This window comes from Haliotis asinina, chromosome 2 (assembly GCF_037392515.1).
Source record: "Haliotis asinina isolate JCU_RB_2024 chromosome 2, JCU_Hal_asi_v2, whole genome shotgun sequence".
Lineage (NCBI taxonomy): Eukaryota > Metazoa > Mollusca > Gastropoda > Lepetellida > Haliotidae > Haliotis > Haliotis asinina.
In genome coordinates, this window is record NC_090281.1 from 50,791,468 (window position 1) to 50,807,323 (window position 15,856).

The 15,856-nt window shown below is 39.7% G+C and overlaps 1 protein-coding gene across 2 annotated transcripts in view; it reads left to right on the plus strand.

Annotated features, from left to right (window-relative positions):
- LOC137273874 (acid-sensing ion channel 4-B-like) overlaps window positions 1–15,856 on the plus strand; it is a 35,595-nt gene that overhangs the window by 3,556 nt on the left and 16,183 nt on the right. Inside the window, exons 1-2 of one of the 2 annotated variants that reach the window (XM_067806772.1) lie at window positions 4,387–4,553; window positions 15,206–15,367. In XM_067806772.1, the coding sequence (XP_067662873.1) occupies window positions 4,546–4,553; window positions 15,206–15,367 (170 nt within the window). In that variant the 5' untranslated portion in view covers window positions 4,387–4,545. Of the gene's footprint in view, window positions 1–4,386; window positions 4,554–15,205; window positions 15,368–15,856 lie in introns of those variants that run through there. The other variant, XM_067806771.1, reaches the window with a different exon arrangement.

Consider the following 15,856-nt stretch of genomic DNA (forward strand, 5'->3'; position numbering starts at 1 on the left):
AAGATATGGTCAGTCCTCCTTAGGATCAAACACCAACACCTCCTCAGGTTGACACTTGTCATCGGTTCTCACTTGTGCAGATCGATGCTCATGCTGTTGATCACTGGATTGTCTGGTCCAGACTAGATTTTTACAGGTCACCACCATATAGCTGAAAATTACTATTGTTGAGTGTGTCGTAAAACTCACTCACTCACTCACTCACTCCGACAAACTACAATGTTATGATAGAATCTCCAGAGTTGTTATAACATTGCTGTATCTGTCTTTGGCTAACAGCTGGGCGATCAGCAACCTACCTTTGTTGTGATGTACCGCTGTATTGCTGTTTGTCTGTCCCTGATATGATCTAGCTTGTGGCAACATCTCTTTGAATCCTCGGATAAAAATCCAAATGTGTGTTTAGAACCAGCTGGCGTAGAACTAGTGTTTTTGTCAAAAAATTAATCCAGGCTTGGAAACGTGAACGAGTTAGAAAGAGACATAGGACGATGAACTACTACTATCCTTTTCTTACTCGTTACTCCACGAATTCCTCCCCGAAGAACCCTAAATGTTATGCAGAAATGTTTAGGCCACCGGTTTTGACACCCAGTAGAGGAGACGGCATAACTGTAAATAGAACCATATGTACATTTTGAGTAGAACTGTACGTTGCGATACATTATGTAAGAAGCTTGAGAGAATGAATTATCTTGTGGAGTGGATTCATCCTGTGAATGGGTATTAGTGTGATCCTAACAGGAGTCCTTTTATTCTAAGATGAAATCACGCTGGGTGGATTTCATCCTTAGCCGAAATAACTCCAGAGGGATTTGACCCCGGAAGTGTCCTGATCGTCCAACACCGGTCCGTCGAATGCATGTCATGGGTGTTGTCCTTAAATGAATAACCTCTATAACAAACGTTGTGAAGAGCAACGCTCCTTATTGATATTTTTGAAATATATGCTACGTTTACTTTCAAGCGGCTGATGTGCAGTGTGATGGCATTAAGGATGTTTAGTCTCTTTTCCCCATTTTTTTTTGTTTTGCGATGACAGATGATGACTATGAAGGCAAATGGTAGGTGGTAGTGGTGGTGGTGGTGTGTGTGTGTGAGGCGGGGGGAGGGGGAGTATTCTTGTTTTACCTTGATCAGACTGTTATAGACTGATAGACTGTAATAACCTTTATCTCCGTTGATTGCCGGGTTGTGTCGTCAGATGCTGATTGTCTCAGTGAGTTTCCTTTTCCAGTAGTCTAACCGGTTGGCCTCAAGAATGCTTCCGATGCTGTTACGAAGAGTGTTACGGTTTAGATGGGCTTGGGTGTGGTCGGAAATGGCTGACTTACTGTCTATTTTCTTCACAAGTGTCTGATATTCCTTGGTAGTTGTTTTTTTTTGTTTTTTGTTTTTTGTTTTTGTTTTTTGTTTTTGTTGGGTTTTTTGTTGTTTTTTGTGGGGGTGGGGGTGGGGGGGGGAGTTGTTGCTTGTAGCTGTTTAACATTTGGCTTGTTGAATATTGTTTTTCTGTGAACAATGAAATGTCTGTTGACCTAAAGGCCTTTTTGCAGTACAGGTTTTTCGGCAAGGTCTGGCTTTTCGTTGGCACTCGTTACTGTTCAGCAAAATGTCTATATGAGTACCTGAATGCCAGTCAATGATTCTCTAGATATTTATATAGGACAGAACAAAATGATATTAAGATATGTGATATTGTTGATATAGAAATGAGTATCATTATTTTTTACAGTCTTTGACCTCTAAACCTCATAGCCGATGAATAATCAATGATGCATCACACGCCATACAATCAAATCAGTTAATTGCCTTCAAGCCACATACCTGATGAATAATCTACCATGCATCACGCGCCAAACAACAACTGCAGTTAATTAACCCCAAACCAGTATATCTGGTGAAGGATCAACACTACTGCCTAAATGTGCATTCTCCGTACGAGCATTTGGCACGGGTGCGCATCACGTGTGAGTTGTTGTCACGCGGGTGTGCAAAGCATTTGACTTCCGTCGCACGTACAACGTGCGTATGCAAGGAGACAAACGCTTGCCAAACGTGTAACACGAGACTAAGTTCCAGTTGAATATGACGAATGGCTTTAGGGTTGTGGGTACACATTTGTATGAATTTTGAAATTTCATGTGATGGCTGATGAGCTACTGAATGTTTCAGTTGGTGCGTGGTTTTTGGGGTTTTTTTTGGTTTTTTAGTTGTTTTTTGGGGGTGGGTGGGGGATTGGCTTATTTTTATGGGGTATATACTTAAGGTAGCACTATTTGGTTATGTGGGATTATGTGCGAAAGGGAAGGCCGGATTTGATGTGAAATATACCTAAGGCCTATACCTAAATATACCAAAACTAATGTCCTAACCAGACATAGAATAGAAGGATGGTGCGAACATCCCCCCTAAACCCCACCCCCAGCACACACACACACACCCTACACCTACCCGTCATCTGTCATCCGGTACCCTTGAAGACTTTGTTCTGGATCCAGTGTTATAGATGTGGAGGCGAAAATACTTCTTCTACAAAACCATTCTGCAGCTTTTCTGCATTTTCCGATTCAACACTATACCAATATGCAGACATATTATGTTTTGCATAAGATATATTTTGATATACAGGTGACGGGATTCAGCTGTACTCAGAAGTTCTGGGCACAGGTGTTTTCTAAATTCTTCTTTTCATAGACGTACCGGTATATGCTGGAGTGCTACTGGTCTTTGCTGAAGTCTGTCGTGTTTTACGTCTGTGTCCACACCTCCACACCTATTTCTGAAACAACTCTGACTGTGCTGGTCCTAAAGGATGCATTACCAGAAACTTTTCCATACTATCCACAGCAGTGAGTGAGTGAGTGAGTTTAGTTTTACGCCGCACTCAGCAATATTCCAGCTATATGGCGGCGGCCTGAAAATAATCGAGTCTGGACCAGACAATCCAGTGATCAACAAGATGAGCATCGATCTGCGCAATTGGGAACCGATGGCATGTGTCAACCAAGTCAGCGAGCCTGACCACCCGATCCCGTTAGTCGCCTCTTACTATCCACAGCAACATGAACGAAGCATTTGATTCAAATGGCATCGTTTTCACAATGGCAAGTGCCAACTGCATCTGGGCAGACACGAACAAACTCTGTAAATCTGAACTTTAGCACTAGGGGTGACTGTTCAAGGGGAAACAATTATTGCGATAGTGATAGTCTATTGCAACATACTATTGTGATAGCGATAGCGTATTTTGACCAACTACTCTAATACTATTGCATTAGTTTTTCTGTCCTTGAATTGCATCATTTGAAGTACTTTACTAAATGAATGCATAGTTCATATGTATTAAAAAGTTGAAGTAGTTTCAGTCACTTTTAATAAGTGACAAGAAACTTGAAGCTTAAGCAAACAGTTAACGGGTGACAAGGACAGATAACTCTGTATTGAACGAATGTGGTATTTCTTGTACTTATGACAAAAATCTTTACTTAACTATCGATAGGCACATATACTGTCGATCATTTAATAGTTTTTCGTTTCTGTCATCGATTAATTGTTATCAAATACTTAACAATTGCAAGCAGTCTACTGATAGTTCGATGCAGCGTTTCTGCCCTATTTACCACAGGCAGGTGTTCGCTGAAACACTGTCTACAACCGTGAGGATGACATCTGTACCGACTCTACTTGACTCAACGTCGTCGGTTTAGCAGACAGCCCTCCAATACCTTCGCGACTTTGCAGTAACTGCACAGAACTGATGTCCTCATCACCCACAAGCGTGTACATGTAACTGAACAATACGATCGCTAGTGTCCTCATCACTCACAAGCGTGTCCCTCATGTAACTGAACAGAACGCTCGCTGGTGTCCTCATCACTCACAGGCTTGTACATGTTGAAAACTGACCTGACCTGAAAATATAAGGAGATATAGGACTGAACCACGTTTTTGACGACTCTTCTTGAGAGCTTTGGTTCGACCCGTCTGAAATATGCGTTTCTTTTTGGAATCAGAGGTGGTGTCATAACCTTCCAGCTCATTGACCACCGTCAAGCCAGCTGGAGATTGTCTGCTTAGCAAATTGTTTCCTTATTCTCATAATAGCAGAACTATCTGATGTCCCCATTTCTGTGTCCAGCAGACCGTATGTCCTCTTGAGATTCCAAACAATCGCAGTTCAATTTATACTTGACAGATTTACTTTGGAACTTTAATTCAAGCACTCTATGTTTCCTCATCTTTCGTGGGTTTTTTTCACATTTCAAACAACGATAACCGCCCCGACTCTTAAACAAAATCCACTTTCAGAGAATGAGGGTTTACATGCACGCATTTCCCTCTAACACTCCGAGCAGCTGGAACCTTTGAAGGGTGAAGAAACTTAAAGGCCTAAAACTCGGGCGGGCGCACGTCACACGTCGCTAGCTACACGGATATATATGTAGGTTGTTTTTGACATTACACAACACAGTTTGTCGGGTGACAAAGAATTCATACCAGTGAACAGTCACTCTTCAGGGAAGGACGACTACACTTGGTAAGATGTCTAGGTAAGTGTTTAGTCAATATTACATTCGGCTTTCCTAAGTGGGGCATTTCAATGTGGGAACGAGAAACATAGTTCTTGTTCCTTATCTGTCGGTCCCGTGGCGAAATGCTGTTTTTGTTTAAAACACGAATGAAAATGTTTTATGTGGCATGTATTTATCGACGGACATATAACGTCTATATTTTGAGGATAAGGACGTTTCGGGTATATTCTTACTCCTTCGACAGGTGAATTTAAAACATCAGGAAGGCTGTATGAGTTTTGGGATGCTTTCCCTTGGTATGGGTGAACGTTCTCGACAGTTTTGACTGATAAGTATCTGTATAGATCTATGCTCTCCTATACAGAAACTGGACATTATTTTGCGTAGTTGTTGTATACGTTATGAACGACGAAACAGGCGTGAGGCATCCACGAGAAAAGGAGACAACAAAAGCGAAGAAATCCAGCAGCCCTGAGCCCAGTGAGCCGTTACAAAGAAATATGGCGGACCCATGTATGATACACAGTCCAACGTCAGGCACACAATCACATGTTCAGTTTTACCATAGGGATGTGTATTGCCCTAATTTCGTGTTTTATTTAGATATAATGCACATACTCTTCCGTATTGCGATACATATTGCAATATATTGTGAAAGAAGAGTTTTTGAAGATTTGTCCACTTACCTCTTAACTGAATCACAGTATATTTGAGTAATCATTGTGCATTGTTTAGCTTCCTTCAAAGTGAAAAAAGAAAAACGCTCTTCTGTTCATAGTTTAGTTTAAAGATCGACACTGACTGAATCACTGCAACAAAAAGGCATACATCTGACCTTTTTACCCGATAAAATCCTACAAAGTACATATCGTACCCCGATGTAAAATGCACAAAATATCATTTTATTTTATTTTAAAATGACATGTAAATAAAATGGTGTCTGCCTTTGGACTGGTTGTTTTCAACATCCAGTGAAGCATATTATGACAAGCTTACACCTGCTGTAAAAGATGATTAACTATGTTTACGTGGAGTGTGCAAACAATTCAATGTATAAAATGAAATAGTGAAAGTCCGTAAAATAAACGTGCACATAGTCAACTCAAAAACAGCTAATCGAAAGTTGTTTCGAACTCCGTGCACTGCATGCGTCACATTATGACAAGGGCGGAAAATCATATGTCATATCAGCCCTAAGGGCAAAACTGCATACCAGCCCAATCTGCCCTAAGGCCGAAAATACATACCAGCCATATCAGCCACTGGGCCTACAATCATTTCAGTCATATCAGCCCATGGGCCGGAAATGCTTATCAGCCATATCAGCCATATCAGCCCTGGAGCCGAAACTGCAAATCAGCCATATGAGCCCTAGGACCGAAACTCCACACCGTATTCCCCGGATACTATAACTGGTACGGAGTGAATACACGGAAACCCTCGAAACTTTAATAGACGGAGCCTATTATATTTTAGAACAACGGTTTTTGCGTCGTTTGCTCGAGGTGCTGTCCATCATGAAATGGCTCAAGAATTATTTCTAATCAAGGAGACGATGGTTTGGCTGCTCTTCCAGGCAGAATCATGGAGTTAAGGCAAAATTTAAACGATGAAAACACAGACCGGTTATCTAATGACACGGATACTTTGTCATTGTTCGACCGTATAGAGAATGTCAACACCGTAAGAAAATATCCGAACGTGATCTGAAGTTGTTCTTGTGATATGGTAGTGGAGCGCTGATACGATTGGCGAAATGAAAACTCTCATGTAATAACCTCATAAAAATATGGCTAAACTTTGATAAACCTATAGGATCCACCGGTAATGATATATTTTGTGCACTGGTTTGTCTCCCATCTCAGTTTACAACCTACAGCAAATTCTGATTTTGAACAATTTTGCGAGAGCTTTTTAGTCGATAATCAAACCTCAGATTAAATGAACATTGTCACAGTTATTCTGATGGGCGATTTCAACAGCTGAACTCAACTCAAGAATGATTTCATAAGCAACGATGCACTTACTTCGCAATTCATGTACAGCTCTCACTGATTCAGTGACTGTGTGCAAAATCGCACGTACCACACTATATTTTTTAATGAATATTTGATAGAATTTCCTGCCTATACAGTTTCATGACTATGCTGCATCAGGGTTTCGTTTTGTTGTATCAGCAGTTTTCTCCCTTCACCTTTGTCATCTTCAATAATTGTGCCTGTATTTAGAGAAAAGGTGATATCAGAGACCCAACTGACTATCGCAGTTTCAACCGTGTGAGTTGTTCACAGTTCTACAGATCTAATCTAAGACTTTTGTCTTGGTCATCAGAGAATAATGTAATTGTCTTGGACATCAGAGAATTATGTAATAACCGACGCCTAGTTTGGTTTCCCATCGGATCTATACACAGTTGACGCTACATACTTTTATTCATGAAAGCAAATTGGGATTGGTGAACAAGCATTCCTCTTCATGTTAACAACGCTCCTATGCAAATTGTAACGCAACATGAACTGGGGGATTTGACGTCATCGATATTGACTACTGAATAAATGTAACACACACACACACACACACACACACACACACACACACACACACACACATATGCCCCAATTCATGTTGTATTTTCACAACACATTTTAGTCAAAAGAGCTTTAGTTTTATTAGAGCCTTTGACTCTGTGGACAGCCTTAAGCTTTGGTGTAGGCTATGACAGATATGGATAAGGGACAAGTAGTTGACTGTTATTCTTTGTATTTATTTAAATGTTAGGTCTTGTGTGTCAGTGAATGATTTTAATAGTCGGCGTATTGCAAGGCGAAGTGCTATCACTATCCTGTTTTCTTTATGCATTAATGATTTTGCAACTAAATGCATTTTGTTCAAGATGACTGCCCACCATATGAACACAAGCAGCACGGTGTAGCTTTGTTAACGAAACTACTGACGTGCGTCAACGTTTGTTGGACTCTATTATTCTACAACGTGGGGATGGAAGTTAACACTATGAAATCTAAGATCGTTGTTTTCCGCAATGGATCAAAAGTTAAAATAAAAGCTCATATGACGACGTGCATTCAAGTGTATATGCGGCTGCTTGAACTAGTACTAGACTTAAGCTGCTTTACAATGAGATACTGAGATACCATGACGCAGTTAAACATGGCCATCCCACTAAGACACATTATTTTGACTCCGAGACGACAAGTCCTTGTTGTACCTATTAATGTCGACTACGCTAATTTAACGTCTTTTGGTATGACGCCAACGGGGATCGAACCCGCTCAACGCTCTAACCATTACACGACAGAATCGGGCCATAATGGAAGTAATATTGAAATTGTTGATAACTTTGCGTATTTGGGGGGATTATTTTTAATTATAATAATACATTGCTATAGCTGAAAAGACATAAAATGACCAGGGAAAAAAGCTCTGGTTGCTCTGGTAAATAAAATTAAGTCTCTATATTTTGATCCTGAAACTATGTTATCAGCATTTGATGCCTACGTTGGTTCTTTTTCACAGTCTATGCTATGCATGAAAGGAGGGTATCAGTTATAACCTGAATAAGTTTGAAGATAAGTTTTACTTTATTTGGGTTTGACCTATATATATGTCAGAAATATCTTACACTATATCACTGTAAAAAGCTGTCTGTCTTTACATTAATCCAGTTGTTTGGTTTAAGTAATGTTAAACAGTTATATAATCTTGGATAATATTTGTTTACTGCATGTAGTATACAGAATTTACATTAAAAATAATTATGTGCATTCTCCATATTTATGTGCACATTTACCACCAAAAGTGTGAAAACCCGCCCATTTGTATCAGTTTATACTGCATTATTTTTTCTGTAACCTTTAAGTTGTGACCCGTGAAGGTCCCGGGGTAGAATAGGCCTTCAGCAACCCATGCTTGCCATAAAAGGCGACTATGCTTGTCGTAAGAGGCGACTAACGGGATCGGGTGGTCAGACTAGCTGACTTGGTTGACACATGTCATCGGTTCCCAATTGCGCAGATCGATGCTCATGTTGTTGATCACTGGATTGTCTGGTCCAGACTCGATTATTTACAGACCGTCGCCATATAGCTGGAATATTGCTAAGTGCGACGTAAAACTAAACCCACTCACTCACTCACTTAAGTTGTAAATGTTAAGATTAATAAAGAACCAGATTGAATCGAAGTACATGTGAAGCAACAAAAGTGATGACATACATGGGAAGCCAGTAGTTAAAGGTTAATGGCAATGGACTGATAGACCTTATGGGGGCATCAATGGTGAGATAACAGTAGTGGAACTTGACTAGGGATGATTAAACACAATGACATGAAAATGACAAAATGACATAAAAAATATAGACTCCCATGCGCCTGGCAGGTATTATCTGTGCTGGCTTCCATGTCATGTCACCTACATGACTATTGTTCTCTGGATTAATTCCGATTCTTAGTTGGTTATGGCTTAAGCAAACTTTATTCGTGTAAATAATGAGCAGGATTGGCAAACAAGGCAAAGGCTTATTTTAATGCCGTTACATTACAAAACCATCGATTACATACATGTATCTGAGACATCAACAGAAACACAAAAAAATATTCAAATGACAATGAATTGGGTCAAACGGAATAGATTCATTTACAGTAGGTTTATAGTTGCGTATGACTTTTCATATCGGTATATTTAATTTACTTCTTAAATCTTGATTCCACAAGGCTTATATACTCTTAAAATGTTGGGGAACTCCATTTGTTTTATTTACGATTAAGAACATTTAGGAGATTTATCGGAGTCAATAAATGTTCATATGATATTATTGAATGTTTTGAGAGTGCATCACCATCTACACTTCCTTACAACCGTAGAATGTAGTCGCCTTTGAAGGATGATTGGTGTATGGCATGTAATTTTCATGTATACGATGTCTTGACATAATGACGCCGTTTAAAGAAGTCAAACAATAAACAAATTTAACAATTTCTGCAGTCCTCCGCCTTGATAAGCTGGAACATTGCTAAAAGCGGCGTAAAACCATACTGACTCACTCATTGGTTGAACTAATATTAATATGCCTTGATGAACACTCTATTTGAACGTTCGCCCCTATTTTGCCATTACAATACAACATGATTTCATTATAGTTTGTTTCGAAGTTATAACTATTGCTTTGATATGAGTCATCTAGGATCGACAGTTTGTGATGTGTTGCACCTGTACTCTGTGTATATCAAGATCCGGGTTAGAACTGGTTTTATGTAACCCATGCTTGTCGTAAGGCGCGGCTACCGGGATCAGGTGGTCAGGTTCGCCGACTTGGTTGACACAGGTCATCATATCTCATTTGCGTAGATTGATGCTCATTCTCCTGATCACTGGATTGTGACTCGATTATTTACAGACCGCAGTCATAACGCTGGAAAACTGCTGTGTGCAGCGTTAGACAACCAACTGTTTTAGTCGTGATTAATATACTTCACAACTTCCACATGCTGCATGTTGTAACTGGTTTTCAGACACTAAACACAATATTGTTATCATATCAACAAAAACTACAGCTGACTTAAAATGTTAATGTCGCGTGAATAATTGCAGTCTTTAGAAATACACCAGTTAACCATGATCAAAACACAATTTATGTCGTACAAACGTCTTTTGTTTGGTGTCTCTAAATAGCATAGAATGCACAATGACACAGCAAGCACAAAGCAAGTTATCTGTTCCCCATCGTTTAGGAATAGATTATCTCCGAAGCAAACATCTGACGAAGTATGCGAATACTAGCTGATGTTATATTGTCTGTTCGCCAGCAAGTGAATATCGTATTGCTTTCTCTATAATCACATTTGTCATTCATGTAAAATTGTCAGTTCATTCATGATTTACATGAGTGCAGACTATCAAGCCGTGATAACCACTCTAAGACCTGTGTGCTCTAAATCATTGGAGATTTAAAACATACCGCAGCTTCGATCTATTTTGTAGCACCCTTATAACAGCCTTATGGTACTGTTTCAATCCATTTGGTAGCACCTTTCTAACAGTCCTACGGTACTATTACGATCTATTTTGTAACACCCTTCTACCGGCCTTATGGTACTGTTTCGCTCTATTTTCTAACATCCTTCTAACAGCCTTATGGTACTGTCTCGATTTATTTTGTAACACCCTTCTAACAGCCTTATGGTACTGTTTCGATTTATTTTGTAACACCCTTCTAACAGCCTTATGGTACTATTTCGATCTATTTTGTAACACCCTTCTAACAGCCTTATGGTACTGTTTCGCTCTATTTTGTAACACCCTTCTAACAGCCTTATGGCACTGTTTCGGTCTATTTTGTAGCATCCTTCTAACAGCCTTATGGTACTGTTTCGATCTATTTTGTAACACCCTTCTAACAGCCTTATGGTACTGTTTCGATCTATTTTGTAACACCCTTCTAACAGCCTTATGGTACTGTTTCGATCTATTTTGTAACACCCTTCTAACAGCCTTATGGTACTGTTTCGATCTATTTTGTAACACCCTTCTAACAGCCTTATGGTACTGTTTCGATCTATTTTGTAACACCCTTCTAACAGCCTTATGGTACTGTTTCGATCTATTTTGTAACACCCATCTAACAGCCTTATGGCACTGTTTCGATCTATTTTGTAGCATCCTTCTAACAGCCTTATGGTACTGTTTCGATCTATTTTGTAACACCCATCTAACAGCCTTATGGTACTGTTTCGATCTATTTTGTAACACCCTTCTAACAGCCTTATGGTACTGTTTCGATCTATTTTGTAGCATCCTTCTAACAGCCTTATGGTACTGTTTCGATCTATTTTGTAACACCCATCTAACAGCCTTATGGTACTGTTTCGATCTATTTTGTAACACCCTTCTAACAGCCTTATGGTACTGTTTCGATCTATTTTGTAGCATCCTTCTAACAGCCTTATGGTACTGTTTCGATCTATTTTGTAACACCCATCTAACAGCCTTATGGTACTGTTTCGATCTATTTTGTAACACCCTTCTAACAGCCTTATGGTACTGTTTCGATCTATTTTGTAACACCCATCTAACAGCCTTATGGTACTGTTTCGATCTATTTTGTAACACCCATCTAACAGCCTTATGGTACTGTTTCGGTCTATTTTGTAACACTCTTCTAACAGCCGTATGGTACTGTTTCGATCTATTTTGTAGCATCCTTCTAACAGCCTTATGGTACTGTTTCGATCTATTTTGTAACACCCTTCTAACAGCCTTATGGTACTGTTTCGATCTATTTTGTAACACCCTTCTAACAGCCTTATGGTACTGTTTCGATCCATTTTGTAACACCCATCTAACAGCCTTATGGTACTGTTTCGGTCTATTTTGTAACACTCTTCTAACAGCCTTATGGTACTGTTTCGATCTATTTTGTAACACCCTTCTAACAGCCTTATGGTACTGTTTCGATTTATTTTGTAACACCCTTCTAACAGCCTCATGGTACTGTTTCGATCTATTTTGTAACACCTTGGAACGACAATGATCACGATCGCTACAATAGTCTCGGATAGAAGTGTAATCTTATTTTCTAAATATCCCTGAGGTCACTGGTCTGTGGTCTCTCTTATCATAAAAGGTTTATGTACCGTCAACATCAAAGGATATCCATGAGTGACTCATCCACGAAATTTTCATTGGTTGGTTGAACACAGCTCCACCATAGGGCAATGAAGCATTAACATGAAATTGGTGTCGCATGACACTATGATATTATCTCTCATGTTCATCAGTTAACAAAAGCGACACAGTCTTGCCTTTAATCACAATATGTGTCTCCTAGACTGCATGTCTTTAACCTCTCTAAAATGAATCACCAGTAAACGGTAATGACACGGATGCCCGAGGAAGGTCGAGATGACGTCGTCCCACATATCGGATACTCAAGGAACTCACTCAAGAGGACACCTGGGGACTCACATAGGGGATCGCGTGGGATAACATGATTGCAGCTGCTACGTCAAATCTGGAAATGCTGTCTTCGCCCCCCAAACCTTATAAATAGTCTGATCCCGGATGCTCAAAACCTGACGAAATATCCCCTGAAAACAGAGGTAGCTTGTGATCTCTTGACTATTTGTTTTTCTTGTTTTGTTATTTCATATCTGTCATTTTAAATTATTGAATGTTTCTACGCATACTTGATTATCTGGTTAGTGTACTAGTTGTTTCGAAACTACATGTATACGGCTGAATTTTTGTATTTCACTTTTTTATAAAATCAACATATAGTGAATAGTGCATTTCACAACGTCAAGAAGTTTCCTGGATTTTTCATAATGATCTTTCAAATGTCCCAAGACTTTTATAATAAACAGCTAAATACAAAACAACTTAACTAGAAAGACATACGGCATGAAGACCAAAATGGTAGAAATGATGGTTATATGGCTGAGATATTGCCGATGTGACGTTAGATTTTAATTTTTAGTTCGGATTTTTTTACACTAATATTCGGGTGCAAAACGTTTGCATCGTGTTCGTTACATGAAACGCACGTACCAGTAACACACAGGTCGAGTACCGGAAGCGAATGGAAAATTAATGTGAAACCAACGAATGTTGTCATTGGTATTCTTTTTCAAACGAGAGATAAAATGTGGTAAAATTGTCTAAAAACTCAACCAAGCAGTTAAATTTTGACACGAAATGTGCCAGAAGCATGGCAGATGATCATCGGTATTCTCTAAAACCCAACCAAACACCTTCACATGGAGAACGTACGGCAGGACACAGTGTCCAAAACTGTGAGTGAGTATGATTTTACTTCGCTTTCAGCAATATTCCAGCAATATCACTGCGGGGGACATCAGAAATGGATTTCACACATTCTACCCATATGGGGAATCGAACCCAGGTCTTCGGCGTGACAAGCGAACGCTTCAACCACAAGGCTACTCCGCAGCCCCCGAAACCAAAGCCCTAATCCGACAATGCTATGAAAGATGACACTAATGCACATCACTAGCCACACAATCAGTGCTGTTAAATCTCTTCAAAAACACAAACTATATGACTGTTCCACCATTCATCACTAACGAAACAGTCAGTGTAGCTAATGAAAGAAAATATAGCTTTACAGATTCACCATAATAGGTAACCAATTTACATTCAGTCGTGGGAATGCTTCAGCCAGACAAATCAATAAAATGTTTGTTCAAAGTATTTGACATAGGGAATGTATCTAAACAAAAGCTGACGAATCTGGTTACCGCGGGGGACAGGAGCTAGCTTGGCGAACAGACAATTGCATCATTGTGATTTGCACACCTATTGTTTAATGGTTGTGTACATATTAATGTTTGGACGTTATCATTTGGATCGGTTATTGGATCAGGCTTTGTACATTGTGAAAAATGGCTAGCGTTCGTAACAGTGGTCGACTGGCACCGACGGTTCGTGCTGTGATGGATTCATGCCAACGACTCTTGATGTTGGAATGCATATCAACCACTCAGGGGTTGTTTAAATAGTAAATTTGCTCCTTTACTAAAATATCACACATATAAATTCGCTCTTTCAGTGTCAGTATTTGCCCATTGGGGCAAATGTCAGAAAAAAACACCCAAAAACAAACAAACCGTCTGGCATATGTGACTGTGTGCCAGAGGTCCCGACAATATACATAACTTGGCTTGCTTTTAACAACTAATTTATCTTCTGAACTCGACCAGGGACCGTCAGTCGCGACATGCATGTACGAGTTCCTAATTACCACATGGGTTCGATATATTGAATGATTTATAACTGGAATTAAACTGTGGCTAGACAGATGCACATCAAACAAAACTAATACCACATGGACACAGTAACCGCGTCTCAGCTTTAGAAACTGTGAAACACTAAAGTCAGTGAGTAAGTTTAGTTTTACGCCGCACTCAGGAATTTTCCAGCTATATGGTGGCGGTCTGTAAATAATCGGGTCTGGACCAGACAATCCAGTGATCAACAACGTGACCATCGATCTGCGCAACTGGAAACCGATGACATGTGTCAACCAAGTCAGCGAGCCTGACCACCCAATCCCGTTAGTTACCTCTTACGATAAGCCTTGTCTTTTACGAATTGCCTTTTATGGCAAGCATGGGTTGCTGAAGGCCTATTCTAGCCCGGACCTTCACGGGTCAAACACTAAAGAGTAATGAAAGAAAAACTTTCATGCCACTGCCATGACGCCTTTATTTAGTTTAGATGAATCGATTACTTTAAAATATATTTTGTTTCTATCTCTAGTAAGTACACTCCGATAATAACGAATTATAATTGATTATAAGTCGTTATAACCGCATTTTGACTGGAATACACAACAGGACCAAACATCAGTCAGATCGTTTTTTTTACATTCGTTCGTGCTTACCTCCTTTTGATGTAGGATTCATCTCCTTCAAATACAACGTTTTATATAAGCCTGTGACCTTTCATGCAATAAATAAAATTCAACAGAATTTATTGATCGAATGTAGGGATTGTTCACACAAGAACACAATACATCGATATTGTACTATACAGCATTCGCTTACAATCCAATACAGAAATGCCTTAACCCCAGGACACAAACATTCAATTTTTATTCTCAAAACAATGACGTGCATTTTGTGGTCTGCTTGCAGGACATTGAGCGGAGACGGGATGACTCGGACCGAGAAAACTGACGCGGAAGTAGTTGCACCGAACTACAAACTCAGAGATCTGTGGGCGGAGTTTTGTCAGACAACCGCGATTCATGGATTCAATAAGATCACGAGGCGCAATCGTCGATTCACCTTTCGAGGGTAGGTACTAGAACTGAAGTCACATATACTCGGCGTCATTAATGAAAGGTCAAGCTATTGCATATACTATTTCTTAAAAACTGTAAAATCGTTTTTCGTTTCACTGAATGTTTTGCAAACTTTCTTTACAGTATGGAAATCACATCAGGTCGCTGAAATGTCGTTAGTGCGTTTTTTCAACTTCCGATACATTCTGTTACAAATGACAATTTAATTATTTAAATTGTCATTACGGAAATCCATCTGCCACTTAATGCTATGGACCTCATAGAATCTGGTCAAACTCAGCGGCAGGATGCTGTCCGCTTTAATGCTAGAGTGCCATTGGTAGACTGTGGCACAGATTTCAAGCCAGTGGGTCCTAGATCGGTGGTGATCGGTCATGATTTGGGCAGTATTAATTCCTGCTGAACGTACTGCATCTAGTCGACGGTAATCTTACCGGACAGAGGTAAAGGGACAAGATTCTGGCTTCTCTATCGGTAGCCT